Raw genomic sequence first — 18,601 nt, 5'->3', positions numbered from 1 at the left:
GTTATATGCCACAGGGATCAGGAACAAACAGTTATACACTTAATACAGCTATCCTAAAGCAGCTCACACAGTAGATGGCTACTGCTGTTTCTGAGCATTAAATGTGGGGGGAGTGGGGAAGCAAATATGGCTGTTTTAGGAAGCAGACAGCTGAAGTCTAGACCCATGTAACTTAAATAGATGACATTTTTTACACCATTGTTATCCCAGTTACTCCAGTGTAAAAGTTTCATCTGCCCATCTGGAACCAAAGTGTGTTGTTTTATTTTAGCTTTAAAAAATTCCTAATAAAATAAAAAAGAAAGCAAAATAAGTAGCTGTATTTTCCATGAAAAGTGGTTAAAAGCAAAACAGCTAAATGATTAACACTAAACCAAGAATGTTTGTTGGATATTCTTTTTCTTGAATCATAGATAAAATTCCGAAATTGGAAAATTTGCTAATGACACCTCATTACAGTAGGTTAATCAAGACAATGCATAAGTATAAGGAGCTCCAGAGGGGCCTAAGAAATAAAATTAGCCAAAAGCCTGGAAGACTGAATTCAGCTTTGAAAAGTTCTATGTAATGTATGTGGAAAGGAACAATTTAAATTTATAAGCAATGGATTATAACTTGTTTTTAATCTCAGGAAGATAAAATGAGGGATTAATTTTGGACAGGTTAATAAAATTGCCTTTCCAATGCATGGAGCTGAAAGTTAGTAAGGCCTTTTATTTTTTTTAAGTAAGGGGTAGAAAATAGCATGATTTCTATAAATCACTTCTACGTGATTATCTTGAATATTATATTCTATTTAGTTTAAGATATCTCAGAAATACTTAGTGAAAACAGAAATTCTAAATTAGAACAACAAAAATCATTGCAATACAGACCAGGTTCACCAAAAGAATATGTATAACTTTTCCAAAAGTACCTGCATCTCAGTTTTTAAAGGTATTAGAATTTGTTTCTAATATTTCTAAATATTAGGTATTTAGGAATCTAAGTCACATTCAGAAAGGACTCAGGCTTTTTCATCATTTAAATCTAAATCCAAATAGGTATTACAGACCCCTACAAAGGACTTAATCAGAACTTAAGTACGTAAGCATGTAGACAGACATGATACTAAAATAAGTCTTAAATTATGTTGGTGTACACTGTTTAGTGATAATTGTTACATCCATCTTCTCCTGTATCTTATAACTAGGGCTAAACATCAGTAGCTTTAAAAATGTCTTGTTTAGCTGAGACTTTGAGCAGTTTTGCTGACCTACACCAACATAGGAATGGACAGAAGTAAAAGTTAAAGTTAAATCAAAACAGCTGCTGCATGCTTCTATATGGCACGTCTACCTATCCCCTTTCATGATTTTTAACTTACATCTCATAAAAATGCACCATGCCCCAGCTTCTATCGTTGAGGTTGAGCAAAACCATGATCTAGTCTAATTTGTAGTCTGGTGATTAATATGCTGTCTTAAGTGGGAGACATTGGTTTGTGTCCCCCTGAGGCTGCAGAAGCCTAGAACTCAGGTAAGTGTTCGGACCACTAACAGTTGTGAAAAAGGTGGGTGGCAGTGCTACTACCATTAGTCGTGTTCAAGATTGAATGTTGGGTATTATTCTTCCTGTTGCTGTCATTGTTAAATGTGCTCATTCAGGTGGGTGCCTCTCCCTGAGGCATCTTAGATGTCATGATGATGGGAGGACTTCTCCTGTACTCTTTAGTTAGAAGCCAAAGTTCTGAGAAGGCAGTCAGACTTTAGACACAACCCAGTACCCAGTATTTTCTACTCTCTAGCTATAGACAACTTTCTATTCAACACTCAGATATTCTAGGTCAAACTGGGTGTGTCTACACATTCATTAATGTGCTTTTACTTCTGAGCTTGAAATTCAGTACTGTAGTGTGAAATACTAACTAAATGTGCATTAGGCTGCCCTAATGCACAGTAGCAAAAATACGCTTTTTTTTTAGTGATGCTTAATGCACAGTAGCCTAATTTTACTTTGCATTAGTGTATTAACGTGGTTTTTGCCGTGATGCTCTAATGTGCAGTAAAATAGGCTACTGCACACTAAAGTGCACATGTAGATGCACCCACTTAGAAGGTACCTAGTACTGACCATTCAGTCATTATAAGAATAAAAATAGCATCAGTAGTGCATTAGCAAATGGTTGAATCACCATCTGCTTTCCCAGAAACATATTCTTGGTGTAAGGCCGTTTGAATCACTTTACTTAATTGGAGCCCTGCCCACTCACCTCCTTTCCAATGTAGCAATCAGAGGTATGAGGTAGTGAAGAAACCTTCTCAGTATCCCAAGCTGCCATTTGATCATGGTGGAAATTCAGGTCTTAAGCAGAGTAACAAGACCCCTCCAAGATAGCCTCTAACAACACTTCGAGGCTGCTGTTTATGGACTGAACAGGTGATTTACTTCCTCAGTGGCTCAGCACTCTGCTGCTTCATTGTTGCTCATTCATTCATTCCTCAGTGAAAGGTAGATTATTCCAGTGGAATATTAGAATCATAGGAAAGTAGGGCAAAAAAGAACTTCACAAGGTCAGCGAGACGAGCCCCATGCTCAAAGCAGAAACTTCCCTGACTAGAAACCATCCCAGTCAAGAGACTAACTTGCTCCTAAAAAAAATCCGGGAAAAATATTCTACAGTTTCTCTAGGTAGCCTTTTCCAATGCTTGACAACCTGCAGTCAGAAAGTTGCTTCTAATTTCCAGCTTAAATTTCTTCTACTCAGGTTTAAGGCCATTGCTCCTAGTCCTGTTCCCCAGTCGTAGAAAAGAAATTATCTCCATCCACTTTATAATCAGCGTTCAGGTATCTGAGGACTGTTGCCAATCCATCCCTCCCCACAAATCATCTATTCTTCCAAGCTTTCTTCATAAGTTGCGCTGTTGGAGTAGAATTTTCTATTCCTCATGGGTGGAAGTGGGCCAGGGAGGTTATACGGCTTGCACCACAGCACACTTGTCAAACTAAAGATCAAGCAAGTTTTATTGGCTACACACACACATGCACGCGCTCGCGCAAAAGCAACAATGCTACAATGCGTTAACGTGAATCTGACCACCCTGCAACAATGTTGGGTGGAGTTTAACAACAGTTCTCAATCAGCTGACCATACTGAGGTAAGGCTCCCAGGTTCCCATGTCTGCATTGATCATCCAATTTTTCTTGGGATGCAGTCTAGCTGAGAGACAACTTTGTTGTTCTTTGCTGTTTCTTTTATGACTTGTTGTGACATCATTGTTGCTATCTTATTTCATTTTTCTTAGCAGTTCTTTCTAAGCACTATTTACTGTATTTACAGTGGCAGTCACCAGCTGGACACCACAAACTTGTTGCTCTTAATTCCCCAAGGTTGGTTCTTTGTTGTTATCCTTTTACTAGGACTTCTTAGTCTGACCTTTTCCCTTATCTGCTATTTGTTTGTTTTGCTAAGTCTCCAAGTCTAAGTGCAAGCTATCTGAGCCAATCTGGCATTCATCCAGAGTACTTATGTCAAGTAGCCGCAATTATTCTGTATCTTTCTCTCTACAGTGCTGCCCAGGGCACTAATCATTTTTGTCACTTCCCACTGGACTCTTTCTAATATATCAACATCTTTCTTGAAATGTGAAGCCAAAAGCTTTACATCATCAGTGCTGAATAAAACAGAAGAATAATTTCCCTTGATTTTCAAGAGACACTTATATTAATATTACCCAGCTATTTTCTTTATTTGCAACAATAGCATGCTGTTGGCTTCTATTCAGTTTATGATGCAGTGTAACTCCCCAGGTCCTTTTCTGGAGTACTGCAACTTAGTCAAACATTCTCTGCCCTCCATTTGTGCATGTGATTATTTTTCCCAAGTGTAGGGCTTTACACTTGTCCTTGTTGAATTTCATCTTATTGATTTTGGTACCATTTCTCTAGTCTATCTAGGTCATCCTAGACCTACCCTTCTAAATATTTACAACTCTGATCAGCTTGGTGTCATCCACAAATTGCCTAAATATACACTCAGTCCCAACATAGAGTTTATTAATAATGATTCTAAACAGTACTGGATCTAGAGAAACCCTACTTAATTCCTCCTTTAATCTAAACATTGAACCATTGTGGCTACTTATTTTGCATGATAAGCCAACCAGTTACATGTGCATATTAATGACCTTTCATCTAGTCTGTATTTCTTTAACTTATTACCAAGAATGTTGCGGGAGACAGTGAGTTTTGTGAAAAGTACTATAAAATACCTTTTCTCTAGATATTTGTTTACAACCCATTAGTGGTAGCATTAAGCCCTTAAACGAGAGAGTTTTATATATACATGCATATATACATGCCGCACACACTAAAAAAATCTAATCCGAATTATTTAAACACTAGCTGAAACCTACAAAACATTTGCAATTAAATGTTTATTGCAAAAGTATTTTTTTAAATAAAGGATTTTTAGTTATCCTTTGACTGAATACTTTAATGGAATCAAAACTTCTCACCCTCAAAAAGGCTAATAAAGCTGTTCATGTGTAAACAGAGTCTTAGGAAGCAATGGAGCCCTCACAGCCTATTATTATTATAGATAGTGAAGGTAATCTTATAGATATAAATAATCTTTCTTTGAATCAGTATTACATCAGTATGACTGTCTAAGAATAGTATTTTCTTACTCAAAATAAATCTCACCTCTTCAAAGGTTACTCTCAGCTAAGGGGCTCACTATATATTATATTTCTTCCACAATTAACTTGTTAATCATGGCATAAATGACATGGGTGCTATACACTCAATTTTAGCTGCCGTAACATGGTAAACCAGCCATAAATATGTTTCATATGTAGTATAGAATAATTTTATGGCTGGTTTGTATTGTACTTTAAATTGAACATGTGGCATGTCCACACATCAGGCCTCTTAAGGGCTTGGCACTGGCCCAGGGTAACCCTGGTCTCAAACTAGCTGGGGTGGGAATCGCAGGCTTTTGGCCATGAACTCCGCATGCCCCCAGGGGCTGAGGGGGCATGGCGACTGCCCGCAGGTAGTGTTGGCTGCACAGGCATGGCAGCAGTGAGCTCCTGCAGGCAGCCAAGCTACTTCCCTCAGGTAGTGTCAACAGCGGGGAAGAGGGAGGTGGTGAGCGCCAGCAGTGTCGGCGGCAGCGTCAGTGGCACTTTTCATAGGGGGTCACCACCCATCTCAGCCGGTGCGTGTGCATCCCCTGCACATTGCCAATGCTCTCTGCAGGGGATAGTGAAGTGTTTCCCCTACTGGGGGCTTTAAACCTCACACCAGGGAGCTCCAGTAGGACTGCAGGATGCAGGGGAGCAGAGGCTTCCTCCAATGGGAATGAAAGGCGGTGAGAGCCAGGTCTGATAGTCAAATGACTGCCATCCTGAACAGCCCCAGGTGAACCTAATCTGACTGTCTGTGGTTGGGGCCAGTAATCAGCTGATTGTCCCCCCTAGCCTCATGACAGTTCCAAGCCATGCTGGGCTGTAGGCACCTGACTTTCAATTTGCCAGTGCATGGAGGACCTAGAATCATAGTCCCTAGCTTCTGCATTAGCAAGTTGAAAGAGTGCAGTTGGGATCTGATCCCTGATTCCATAATTGAACTGTCTGCCATGCATGTGTGGCATGCCAAGAAACATGATTACTGGGACTGGGGATCAGATCCCATGGAACTTTCCCCAAAACATGTGCTGCAGTCATAGAATCATAGGGCTGGAAGGGACCCCAAAGGATCATCAGGTCCAGCCCCCTGCATGAGCAGGAAAAGAGAGAGAGAGAGAACTGAGTTGCATTCAGTTTTTACAGTATTGATTTTTGAATAAGCTCCAATCACTTACATTTGTGCAAATGTACTGAAGAAAAGCAGTTGCCAAGGCATACCTCAGGGCATAATTAGATCTATAGAACCTTATTGATGGCTATCATGCATAACAAGTAGAGAATCAGGCTTGATGCACTGAATCCTGGTTAGTTTGAAGGTCTGGCAGTGAGAAACAAAGTTAAGAAGTAAAAAAATCTAGTGAATCAAGCTATGTATTGCATAAAATGCAGCAAACATAAAAACCCATCTTAATATGTTTACTGAGCCATTTGTCAGACTGGAATTTCACTTTAAATAATGGTGTGCATGAGCTGAGACTTTATTTAAAATGAATTTCACTAGGTTGTTTTGTCTTACTGTTATTTAAAAAATTAGCAAATTAGAAACTGCACCTATAAAAATATATATTCTGTGTAAGTTGGCAGAATTTGGCTAATTTGCTGATCAGCCACTTAACCTGAAAAAGCAAATATAGGTACTTATGAAGTATTTTCTAGCAAATATTTATATGTGTGTGTCTTTATGCGTACACTCTCTCCAGAACTTATATGAAACAAGAAGGCTTTGACCTTTTTTTCTTTATCCAAAGTAATAAAAATCTACTGTCACTGAACCTTACAGGAACAGAGCATTATATATTGTCAGTACGTATAGTTTTGTAAAATAGTGCAGAATTTTCACTTCAGATTCCTCCGTTCCAGAGTCCTCTGTAAATCCTGTCTAGCTGATCTCTTAGTTGCCTAGATAGAGACTGCATTAAAAAAAAAAAAATTCTAACAAAGGCTTGCTATCAAGGTTTGGGTAATTTGATATTGTCATGCAAAGTGTTCTTTTTACTAATCTGTCCTGCACATTAACCGATGATGCCAGAATACCCATAATGATAGCAATTATGGAATTGGATTCTGAAAGGGTGCACCCTACCTTCAAATAGAATTGAATACACTCATCCAGCACATACCTGGATGTTCCAGATGCTATTTGCTTTGTATTAAGATAGAGCTAATCAAGAAGAAAGATTTAAAAAGTCTAGCAGTGTATGAATGGACTCCTGGCTTTCAGCACCAATTCTGAAACCATGTCAGACTCAGGTTCTTGGTGGGCACACTGTTGATTGATATTCAGCTTATAGCCCACTGTAACCCCAAGACTTTCTCTGCAGTGCTGAAGCTTAGCCAGTCATTTCCCAGTCTGTATTTGTACATGCAATTATTCCATTCCAAGTGCAGGACTTTGTACTTGTCCTTGTTGAATCTCATCTAATTGGACACCATTTTTCAGTCTATCTAATCATTCTTATCCTATCCCTTTCCTTCACACTGTTTGCACTTTGACACAACTTGGTATCACCTGTAAATTTGCTACACATGCATTCAGTCCCATTATATCCCAATCTTTAATGTGGATGTTGAATACTTTTTGATATCTTCTCCACACTAAACATTGGGCCATTGGTAGCTACTGACTGAGCAGGATGATCCAGTCAGTTATGTATTCACCTTACAGTACTTTTGTCTAGTCTGTATTTCCTTAGTTTAATCTCTGTTTCCTTAATTTGTTAATGAGAATGTTGTGGGAGACTGTGTCAAAATCATTCCCTATCCAAACAACCTGTCACCTTGTCCCGGGAAGCGAGGTAATGTGGGGTACTCACCTGCAGCTTGGGACGGAGCCCACGGGGAGCAGGGAGAGGAACCCGCGCAGCTCGTGAGCCGCCTCTATGTACAGCTGCAGCCGGCTGGTGATGTCAGTGTCAGACGCTGGCCAGCAAAAATAAAAATGGCAGCTGCTGCTGCGGAGGGAGCGGATGGCCCGGAGGCAAAGCTGCAGCTGATGCCGGTAGCAGAGGGAGCCCCAAGGGAGGACCCTGAGGAGACAGCAATCTGGTGACAAAGTTGGCCAGGGACAGTAGCCCCCATCAAAGACCCCGCCGTACACCCGAGGAGTGAATGGCTGGCTGAGGGAAAGAGGATTGGAGGCAGCCTCTAAAGCACAGCAAGACCCAGGTGGAGTGCCGGGATGGTGGGGCGCTGAGGACGGCATGCCGGGAGGTGAAAGCCCGGGGGTGGCCTGGACGGGGGGTTATAATCAGGGCGGGGTCACCGCCAGGACCAAGGAGGGAAAGCGAAGGATCAGCACGAGCCCTGGGGCAACAGCCAGAGTGTAGAGGCCCCTTTCTCCTCGTTAAGGGTCCAGGGACAAGGAATAGGTGGAAGTTTGGTGGAGGTGCACTGGGTTTTGTTTTTGTTGCTGTTGGATTACCCCGAGCTGGGGGGGCTGAGTTCAGTAAGGGCACCCTGGTGTTCAGGTCATAGGGAAGCCCACTGGGAGGGGCAATAGTGGGAAACGTTCCCCACAGGACGGGAGCGAGGAGTGAAGCGCCGCAGGAGTGTGCACAGCCTCCCGCCATAGACTTTAGAACGCAGAGTGGTGGGCGAGATCTGCGAGGAAAGCCACAAGATAACAACTAGACGGCCCACCAAAGGTGGCGTGAGGCTGGGGTGTAGGGGTGGTGGAGCCCCGTGAGCAACCATCGGGCCTGACCCGGGTGACCAAGGGACCCACTAACTAACCCTGCCCATTGAGGAACACCAAGACGTGGCAGACGAGAACAGGGTTGGACGTGGGAGGAAAGAGCTACCCTGACGACAAACCAGCCCGGAAGAGGTGGAACATCTGCCAAGAGACCAGACCTGCCAGAGAGCAGCTAGTGGAAGCCCAGCGGTCGTGCACCTTATCATAGATGGAAATCAGCTTAATATGGAATGATTTGCTCAAGAGCAAATCATGCTCTCCCCTGAATGATAGCAATGGATGGATGAACAGATGGATAGCTTCATGCCCCACAGGAACAAGTTGCTACCACTACTCATTGCTTTTCCTTGGCAGTAATGCTTGCACTTCTCCCTTTCTAGAAAAGCATAGCTTGTCCTCCCCTACCACTTCTCATGTCATGCCAAGTCAGCATACTTGTTCTACAACTTGACAAACACAGGTCCTGCAGGAAAGTGCTGTCCGTTGCTAGAGATGACAAACTGACAGCTTCCACCTTCTAGTGTACCTGTTCATCTGTGTCTTCTAATGACTTCTCTGGCTGTCCCTTTTCCATGATGCTGGAGATGTCTTTGTGCATTGAGTCAACAAGGTCCTCATACTCATGGATGCTTCTGAACCTTTCCACCTCCTCCTTCCCCTTATCTAATTTCTCAGGGAATCACCAGGAGATGCTTCCTACACTAAAAATGTTCCTTCTACTGGCTGTCCCACATAAGGATATCCAATCCTTCAGGTAAGCCAGGGGTGGGCAAAATATGGCCTGTAGGCCAGATGTGTTCTGCAAAGCCATTCCATCCAGCCCCTAAACATTTTTCAAAATTAATATTTCTCTGTCTTTGGTTCCTGTAAAAAATGACATGAACCAGGGGCAGTAGGACCCAGGGGAAGCCCGGTGAGCTCCCGCAACAGCAGACCCCCCCCAGCCCCATCCCCCGCAGCCAGAAGCCCCAGTTTGTGGCTTGGGACCATGTGGTTGCCCCATGCTGGAACCTCAGGTAAGTGGGGGGAGAGCAGGAAAGGAGCTGGTGCAGAGCACAGTGGGGAAATGCAGCCCCTCACCCACCCCATACCCAGCGCTCCCTGCTGCAGCCACTCACAGCCCACACAGGGCTGTCTTGAGTAGGCACGGGCATCCCCAGGTGGTCTGCAAGTGGCTGCAGCACGGGGCACTGGCCATGGGGTTGGTGAGGGGCCATTTTTCCCCCTCGCACTCAGCACCAGTTTGTAACCTGCCCCGCTGCCAGCCTGGGCCCCACACAGCTCCGGGCTCACCCTTGGGGCTGCGCACGGTGGCAGCAGCTGTGGCCCCTCTGCTTGCCTCACCTGGCAGGATTGGCTGCTGCTGCCCACCTGGAGTCCATTTGCTGGGCATCCCAAAGACAGCAGTGGCAAATGCTGGCTGGTGCAGCAAGTGGCAGGGCCACAGCTGCTGCTGCCATGTGCTACCCTGATGGGTGAGGCCAGAGCTGGCATGGGGCCCAGGCTGGCAGTGGGGCTGGTTACAAGCTGGTACTGAACACTGGATGGGGGGGAAGCAACCCCTCACCTGCCCCATGGCCAGCACCCCACACTGCAGCCGCTCACAGCCCACGTGGGGCTGCCTGTGCCTGATCAAAATAAAATAAGGGCAGGGGGTACATGGCAGGATGCCCTGCTTGTTCCCCTTGCCCCCAGCCCTGCTGCCCTATGCCCCCCCACCCAAAGCCTCTGCCCCCAGCCCTGCTCATGACCCTTGCCCCCCCAGCTCTGCTGCCACTTGCCCCCCACCTAAAGCCCCTGCCACCCAGCTCAGGCTCTGTAGCTGTCAGCAGCTACCCAGAACCTGGGCCAGCTGCAAACATTTGCTGCCTCTCTGCCCTGACCCCTGCCTGTGCCTGCTTGGGGCAGCCCCACTTGGGCTGCAAGCAACTGCAGCAGGGACCACTGGCCACGTGGCAGAGGAGGGGCCACTTTTCAATGCACTGTGCACCAGCTCATTCCCTGCCATGGAGCAGGGGTTTGGGCCTGTGCACTGCCCCCTGCCTGTACCACAGGGCTAGGGGTGCACTGGGAGTGAGCAGGTGCACAGAGCCTACACCAGTATCCTGGGGCCAGCACTGGTGCCCCCCCCCCGCTCCTGCTGGTGCAGCCCAACCTGGCTCCACAGACCCCTGCCAGCCTGTGCCATGCTCTGGGCCCCCCTGGCACTGGCCCTGAGACATTGGTCCCAAGATGGTGACCAGGGGGCAGGACACTTGACAAGGGGTGGGGTTTCCCATTCAGACTTTGCTGAAACTGGATAAGTGGCCCTCTGCCCAAAATAAGTGCCTGCCCCTGAGGTAAGATATGGTAATGACTACACTCCAGAAACCTTCTGCCTTTTTGTTTGAAGAAATTAACATGTACCTGACTCCCATGTGCCAAATTACCTATTTAACTAGGTGTAGGCCATAAGGCAGGCCAAGAGCTGTAAGAGTTAAATTGTACAAGTCTGAAGTTCTATGGATAGCACCAATGTGCATAAAAATGTTTGGAATATGATTAAGAATTTTCTGACATAATTAGTACAAATTGCCATAGTAGTGAGAAAACCAGGTAGCACAGTATAACCAAAACTTGATATATATCTGGGAAGATGTGTAGGAAAGTTGTGATTAAATAAGTTAATTAGCCAATTGTAAGCTGTATGGCACCAGATGTGATTGATCGTGTGTGGGCACTGATGCAGACTAGATGTAAGTGCTCCTAAAGTATAAAAAGAATAGAACAGAAATTCGCTTGGGATTTGTGATTAAACTCTGTAGTATTCCTGCTGGCAGCCACCTGTCTAATAGTATGAATAAAGGCTATGATAAGTTATACTCACTGAGTATGTCTACATGTGCCCCTGCAGTGCTATTGTTACTGTGCCATCATTTAGTACTTCCTTTTAGAAGTGCTAAATGATGGCACAGTAACAGCCCATACCATGCTGTCCACATGGGGCATGGTTATTTTTAGCCATTGTGTCACCCTTGTAACTTGTATACTGAGGGAGCACACAGCTATGGTGACATAGCTGCGGCATCATGGTTTCTGCCCGTGGACACCACATCACCATAACATGTTGCTATGGCAGTGCAGCATTTTCTGTAGATGTGCCCACTGAATAGCTGCTGAATGTGTATTTCAACCAGACTGTGGTAGGACTGTAGAGGTCACAGAAGGCAACAACATTAGAATATAACTCAGGGTATAACACCAAAGATAACCAAGATAATATTTATTGCAAAATCTTCTTGAACATTTAGCCTTCCTAGCTGTCTCCTAGTATCCTACAATGTGTCAACAATAACCTCTGTATCTAAATCATTCTACAAAGACGACAATCTAGTGAAGGTTATTTGCTGAGGACAGCTCTTTGGCAGTCACAGAAGTGACAGTAGTGGCAAAAAGAGATATTTGAACTAGTCACCCAAGAAATAAGGTAAATGAGCCCACACTGAGCTCAAAACTGCCCAAACAGATACCTGCTGGTACTCAGTTAGTTAGTACTTTCCATTCCTATTGCTAACATGCCATCAAACCTGCTACAACATTAAATGGGTTTGTAACCTCTTTTGCACTGTTACCACAAATAAAACTTTATCTCGTGGACCACCAACTGTGAATCACAACCTAATCAGTTTGGGAGTGTTCCAAACTTCTAGAGCTGAACAGAATCAGGAGCATCCACAGTATTGGTCTAAGCAAGTAACTTCAACCTAATAAAAATCAAGCAGAAATTATTCCTGATAGCTTAGGTCAGTGGTGTCACTTGTTCAGCTCTTGGGATCATATATGAAGCATTCTGGCTCATGTTCTATGGAGATTTGCTTAGGCTTCCCCTGCAGTCGTCCACATGAAGTAGCCATTCTTGGTTAGACATTCTTCATTGATAAACAAGATATTTATTTGAAGGGGCAAAGCACCATATGTCATCTCCACACAAGGGGAGGCCTCTCAAAGGGCTTTTGAATTGAAAGTAGCATTCTGTTGCTGGCATCCCAACCCCACACTCCTGCATGATGTGGGATCACTAAAGTTGCTTGTCCGTCTCTTATTGTCAGGACTCAGGAATTCCTGCGGTTATGTACTGCTTTAATCTGAGCACCATAGAGCAGATCACCCCCAAAGTTCCCTGAGAAAGGGACTTCTATCACCCTCCAACCACAAATTACCTGTCTTGCCCTGTATCCGGGTATGTGAGGAAGCACAATATTTTCAAGGCAATGTTTTCAAACACCTTCATCCCCTGGTTCTTGATCCTGCTCTTGCCAAAGTCACTGCTGACATATCTTTTCCACACTACATTCCAAGGTGGAGAAATGGTAAAGGAAATAGCTTTGTCAGCATATCTGTCTCCTATCCGGGATGATCTCTGGAGGTACACTTAGCCACCTTGGCTCACTGAGGTGATTTCCAAGCAATTCTATCTGTTGCAAATTCGTCTGCTACTTTATGCTATGTAACATTTTTTACACGCAAAATGGCCTCCAGTGCTGCAGGAAGGACTAAGCCAGCTAGGTTTTGGCTCAGGAATCAATAGGTTTTATTAATCTCTTTATCCGACAGAAGGGGACTGAATGCCAATGGGGAAAGCATACAATTCTGAAAAGAAGGAAATGTTTTATTTCCCTTATTTACTCAGACAAAACTTCTATCCTATTTCTGAGGACTTTTGGTGATAACAGTGATTGGAAGGAAAGAGGAGGAAGATGAATATCACAGTAGGTGACTATTCACACATTTAGATGCCTAAATATTTTTCCAAATCAGGCTCTTTTAGTATTGCCAAATCCAACAATTGAGGAATATAATTTCTTCCCTTCCCTACACCTCCACTTCTAACAGAGCTGAAAATTTCTAAGGGATACCTCATATCATCATGACACAGGCTCCAGCCCTTGCCAAACTTGTGAGACTCAAAAAAAGAAATTTAAATATTTGGTAGCATTTCCCTTCCTTCAGCAGTCTCAGGCTATAATCAATAAAGGCTTATTGTGGCCTCAGGTGGCTTATCGGATTTTGTGGTTCCTTTTGGAGGCAAGATACCTAAAGGTCACAGAATTTATAATCAGAGACAAAAATATAAAAACATAAAAGCAAGCAAATAAAAACCAGATGCATACATTTTGTTCATATCAAGAGCTAAGAGTTTCAACTCACAACGGGGATCATTGCCTTACGCTACCTTTCCACAGTTGAAAATGATGACTTCATCTGTAACTACAGGACTGCTACTAGCATAAATGGACACAGGTTATAATTTACAGTTTTTCTCCCTGTAGGCTGAACTCAAGGGAAAGATCTTTACGTTTTTTTCTTACATTTTTCTTCATAGGTGCAGGTTGTAAGTTTTGCCACAGAACACAATTGGGACTCTTTGGACTTTTATGATGGTGCCGACAACAATGCTCCAAGGCTTGGAAGCTATTCAGGTGAATGAGGCGAGGGTACAATAAGTACATTACAGATGTTTCTCTTTGCTGTAAACACACAGCTCTTTATCTGTTTCTCCTGAATTGACAGTTAACACATGTTATAGTTTTGATTCCATCCAACAGGGTCTTGAATCCGTGTGAAAAATTGAAAGGCTTAAAACTAAAATAACATTTTGAGTGTTATTTAGGGGTCCCTAAACTACATGTAGTATTCTCATAGGTGTCATGACCTATTTTTCTAGCATGATTCAGATGCTTCAGAAATACAAAGATATACTGGTCATCTGTTACCACCTACAGGTCCAAATACAAAGGCCTCTGGCTAAGAGGACATATTTCTAAGCTATCCCATTTTTAGTGCCCAGGACTGTACTGGCTTTGTTTAGGCACTGATAATAGGGGTATTTTAAAAAATAAATGTGTATCCTATGCTCTGGCTATTTATGCCATTAATTTAGAGATGCAGACTAATTGAATATGAAGGACAGCCAGCAAATAGTCTCAGAATTCCAAAACCAATATGTAAACTCTTTCCTCAGAAGACTGAGAATGGTCTTTGCCACCCTTAGCACCTATCACAATGCATTCAATTACAGCACAGGGAACATTACTTTTTTATATTTCTTGATAAGTACACATAGCATTTATTATCTATATTCTTTTAAATTTAACTAATTCTTTTCATTATGGCTTTATAAACCAATAGATCCCATTTGCTCAACTGGTATATTATGGTCCCGTCCTGATCTTTTAGGCAAGAATTCTCTAGACTTTTAGTGAGGTTACACAGAATCATAGAAGTAGGGTCGGAAGGGACCTTGTAGATCTTCAAGCCTGACCCCCAGCCTGGGCAGGAGAAAAGACTGCATTCAAATGAGTCCAGCCAGGTAGTCATCAAGCCTCTTCTTAAAGATTCTCAGGGTAGGAGCCAGCACCACTTCCCTAGGAAGTTGGTTGCAGTTCCTAGCTGCCCAAACTGTGAAGTAGTTCTTGCGGATGTCTAATCTAAACCTACTCTCTAATAATTTGTGTCCATTGTTCCTTGTCATGCCGGGGGAGCTAGAGGAAACAGTGTTTCCCCTAAACTCTTCTGGTCCCCACCTAGTGAGTTTATAGACAGTCACCAGGTCCCCCCTCAGCCTTCTCTTGTGAAGGCTAAACAGGTTTAGGTCCTGCAGTCTTTCAATGTAGGGTCTGCCCTGTAGTCCCCGGATCATGCGGGTGGCCCTCCTCTGAACCCTTTCAATGTTGTCCACATCCCTCCTGAAATGGGGTGCACAGAACTGGACACAGTACTCCAGCTGTGGCCTGACCAGCGTCGCATAGAGGGGGAGGATCACCTCCCTGGCTCTGCTTGACATGCACCTATGGATGCATGACAAGGTCCGGTTAGCCCTGCCAACCGTGACCTCGCGTTATTGGCCCATGTTCATCTTGGAGTCAATAATGACTCCAAGATCCCTTTCTGCCTCCGTGCTCTCAAGAAGGGAGTTTCCCATTCTATAATTGTGCTGCTGGTTTCTACTGCCTAAGTGCAGCACCCTGCACTTGTTAGTGTTGAAGTACATCCTGTTTATATCATTCCACTCCTGTAACCTATCCAGGTCTTGTTGCAGTCTTTCCCTCCCTACTAGCGTGCTCACCTCACCCCAAATTTTGGTATCATCAGCGAATTTAAACAGGTTGCATTTCACCCCCTCGTCCAAATTGCTGATGAAGAAACTGAACAGCGCAGGCCCCAGGACCGAGCCCTGGGGGACTCCGCTGCCCACTTCCCCCCAGGTCGAATATGACCCGTCCACCACCACCCTCTGAGTACGACCCTTCAGCCAATCTGCAATCCATTTGACTGTGTAGGCATCAATGCCCTGCAATAACCCCTGCTAGCTCCCTCAACACCCTGGGGTGGAGAGCATCTGGACCTGCTGACTTGAACACGTCCAGCCCCTCCAGAAGCTCTCTAACCCGGTCCTCCCCAACCTGAGGTCTGGAGGCATTCCCCTCGAGTCCATCTGCCATCACAGTGGGGAAGTCCTGGTCCCTGCACAAGAAAATGGACGTGAAGAATTGGTTAAAGAGTTCCGCTTTCTCCTCTGGCGCAACCACCAGATTGCCCAGTGTACTTTGCAGAGGCCCCAGATTACCCGGTGCCTTTTTCATCCTCCCTATCTATTTGAAAAAGGACTTTTTATTATCCTTGATCTTGGACGCTAGTCCTAGCTCTATGTCCACCTTAGCTTTCCTGACAGCCCCCTTACAGGCCTGAGCAGAGGAGGTATACTCCTCTTTGGAGATATCACCCCCCTTCCACTGGGTGTACGCCGCCTTTTTGGCAAGCAGGCATTCCCAGATGCCCTTGGTGAGCCAGGGGGGCTTTTGGGCACTCTTGCCCCCCTTGCTTCTTGTTGGGATGGACTCCCCTTGGCCCCTGAGTATTGTTTCCTTAAGGAAGGACCACTCGTCCTGGACACTGAGTTCCCCTGCCCTCAAGGACCCCAGTGCCTCACCCACTAGTCTCCTCAGCTTGTTGAAGTTGGCCCTCCTAAAGTCTAGGGTTACCATCTTGCTGCAGTCCCTTGACACCCTGCGCTGGATGGTGAATTCCAGCAAGCGATGATCGCTATCACCCAGGTGGTCAAGGACCTGGAGGCCCCTTACCAGGTCATCACCTGTGGCCAGGACCAGGTCCAACAGGGCGTTGGGACTGTGCACATTGTAGATTAAGTGGAGGTCCTGTATCTCAGCTAGGAACCTCCTTGAACGGTCCGGGTTACTTGACATGAGTTAGTCACCTCAAGAAGAGTTAGAGTTAGTCATGTCAAGAAGAGTCGCTAAATTAAGCCCGTGGGTTGATATTTTTTTTGTACAGTTTGTGGTGCAAAAGGAGTTCCAGTTTTATATAGTAATAGTAGTAATAAGAACAATAATATACCAGGAACCTGATACATTGTGCCAGTTTATGTACCACAGTATGGCAGGTTATAACAAGTCTAACAAAATTTGTTTATAGAAAAATAACTTCTTGAAAGATCTTCATTATGGATAGGACTACCTGGCAGGTTATGTAGATTTTCTTTAGCTAAATGATAGAAACCTGTGTTTCTGGAATCTAGGAAATGGTAACATTGTCACAGTAGGAGTGATCTATAAGACCCCAACGTGACTTTGAGAGCCTTGAAATTGATGCAGTGAAATTATGTTACTTGAAGAAAATTGATATCGTATCAGTTCACTTTTACAGGTCATGTTTACCAACGGTGTATTTAAAAATAAGTTGTGTTGGCAGTAATCTGTGTATAGCAGCATGATTTGAAAAAGCACAATTAAAAACCAGGCCTATTTTATAGCACTGTTGCCACAGTATAGAGATGTCTCCTCCATTGTCTGGTGTCCATACCATTTTTTTTTATAACAAAGGATGCAAAACCTGTCCAGAAGGGGTAAATATTTTGTCATTAGCCAATAGTAGAGATGGACACTAGCATTCTGACACTACCAGCAATTTAAAATGGACTTGCAGAGGCCATTCTTAGCATCTTGCAAAGTTGGTGGGTGCCTACAAAAGTTTATACCTCTCAGAACCAATTAGACTCTGAAGTGCTGCCCTGCATTCATGAAAGTGTGTGAGCAGAAATTTACCAAAAGTTAGATCTTATTAGTGTGCTTGTCTTCCTTGCCAGATTCTGAAAATGTGCTGCAGATATTATATTGTGGTGCACTGAATACATTAGCAAATATCTACAAGGGACAGGTACACTAGAGTATATACAGTGATATCCTGCAATGAAAATGACTACCATGCTTTACAAGAACTGTATCTGGCACATGTGTTTTCTGGAAGACTATCATACAGTTATATGTGACTATATTTACATTTGAAATATCTATGCTTCAACTTCTGTATCTGCATTTCATTATAGTAATAAACTAACCTTTCTCTTTTCAGGAACTACAATACCACCACTTCTCAACAGCACATCTAACAATTTGTACTTAAACTTTCAGTCTGACATAAGTGTGTCAGCTGCTGGATTTCATCTTGAGTACACAGGTAATGTACATATAAGTTATTATAATTGTTTGCATTTTGCTTTTATTTTGCAACAAGCCTATCTGATATGAAGGGTAATGTTCAGCCTACTGTATTAGGTTAATACTTCTCTCATTGAGGTTGATGACAAAAATCCCATTTGATTTTGATGAAAACAAATCAGGCCTGCACCCTGTATTATAGGGATTGGTAAATCTAATTCATTTTTACACTCCCTGATATTTTGTCTGTATGGGAATACTCTTGGATTAAACTGGAATAAAAAAGTGATTTTATGAGTCAGGAGCAAGTGGAGACACTGTAGTTTGTATAACACCTGCACAAAATGTTGACAGTGCAATCAAAAGTAAAAATGACAAAAATATATTTGAACTTAATTTCTTGTGCTTAATGTTGCTGTTTTGTTGTTATTGCTTTTTTTATTATTTATTATGATGATTATATTCTTGTATTAAAGTATTCATAGATTAGGAATGTTCAATTTAGAAATGACTTAGTACATTTTAATTACAAAGAAAAACATATTTTATTTTGTTGATTTGGAAAAAAGAGAATTAATTTTTTAATCTGTCAGACTAGATATATGAGTCTATAACTAATCAATAAAGGGCAGAAATACTTTAATTACCTACTCAAGCAGCTAAAAAAGAATTGGCATAGCTTCCATCATCCTGTTCCAACTGCAAGGTGTATTTCCTAAATTGTGTTTTTCCTATTATAAATA

At 43.4% G+C, this 18,601-nt stretch overlaps 1 protein-coding gene across 4 annotated transcripts in view; it reads left to right on the top strand.

Annotated features, from left to right (window-relative positions):
• CSMD3 (CUB and Sushi multiple domains 3) overlaps positions 1-18,601 on the top strand; it is a 1,311,906-nt gene that overhangs the window by 1,125,085 nt on the left and 168,220 nt on the right. For all 4 annotated transcript variants that reach the window (XM_090040525.1, XM_090040524.1, XM_090040523.1 and 1 more), the window contains 2 exons: positions 13,727-13,823; positions 17,773-17,877. In XM_090040525.1, coding sequence (XP_089896651.1) covers positions 13,727-13,823; positions 17,773-17,877 — 202 coding nt within the window. The remainder of the gene's footprint in view (positions 1-13,726; positions 13,824-17,772; positions 17,878-18,601) is intronic.

Source organism: Crocodylus siamensis, chromosome 3 (genome assembly GCF_052110815.1).
Source record: "Crocodylus siamensis isolate JL-2025a chromosome 3, ASM5211081v1, whole genome shotgun sequence".
In the NCBI taxonomy this organism is placed as follows: Eukaryota; Metazoa; Chordata; order Crocodylia; family Crocodylidae; genus Crocodylus; species Crocodylus siamensis.
Note: the sequence above shows the minus strand (reverse complement) of the source record. Positions and strands in the feature narration are given on the sequence as shown.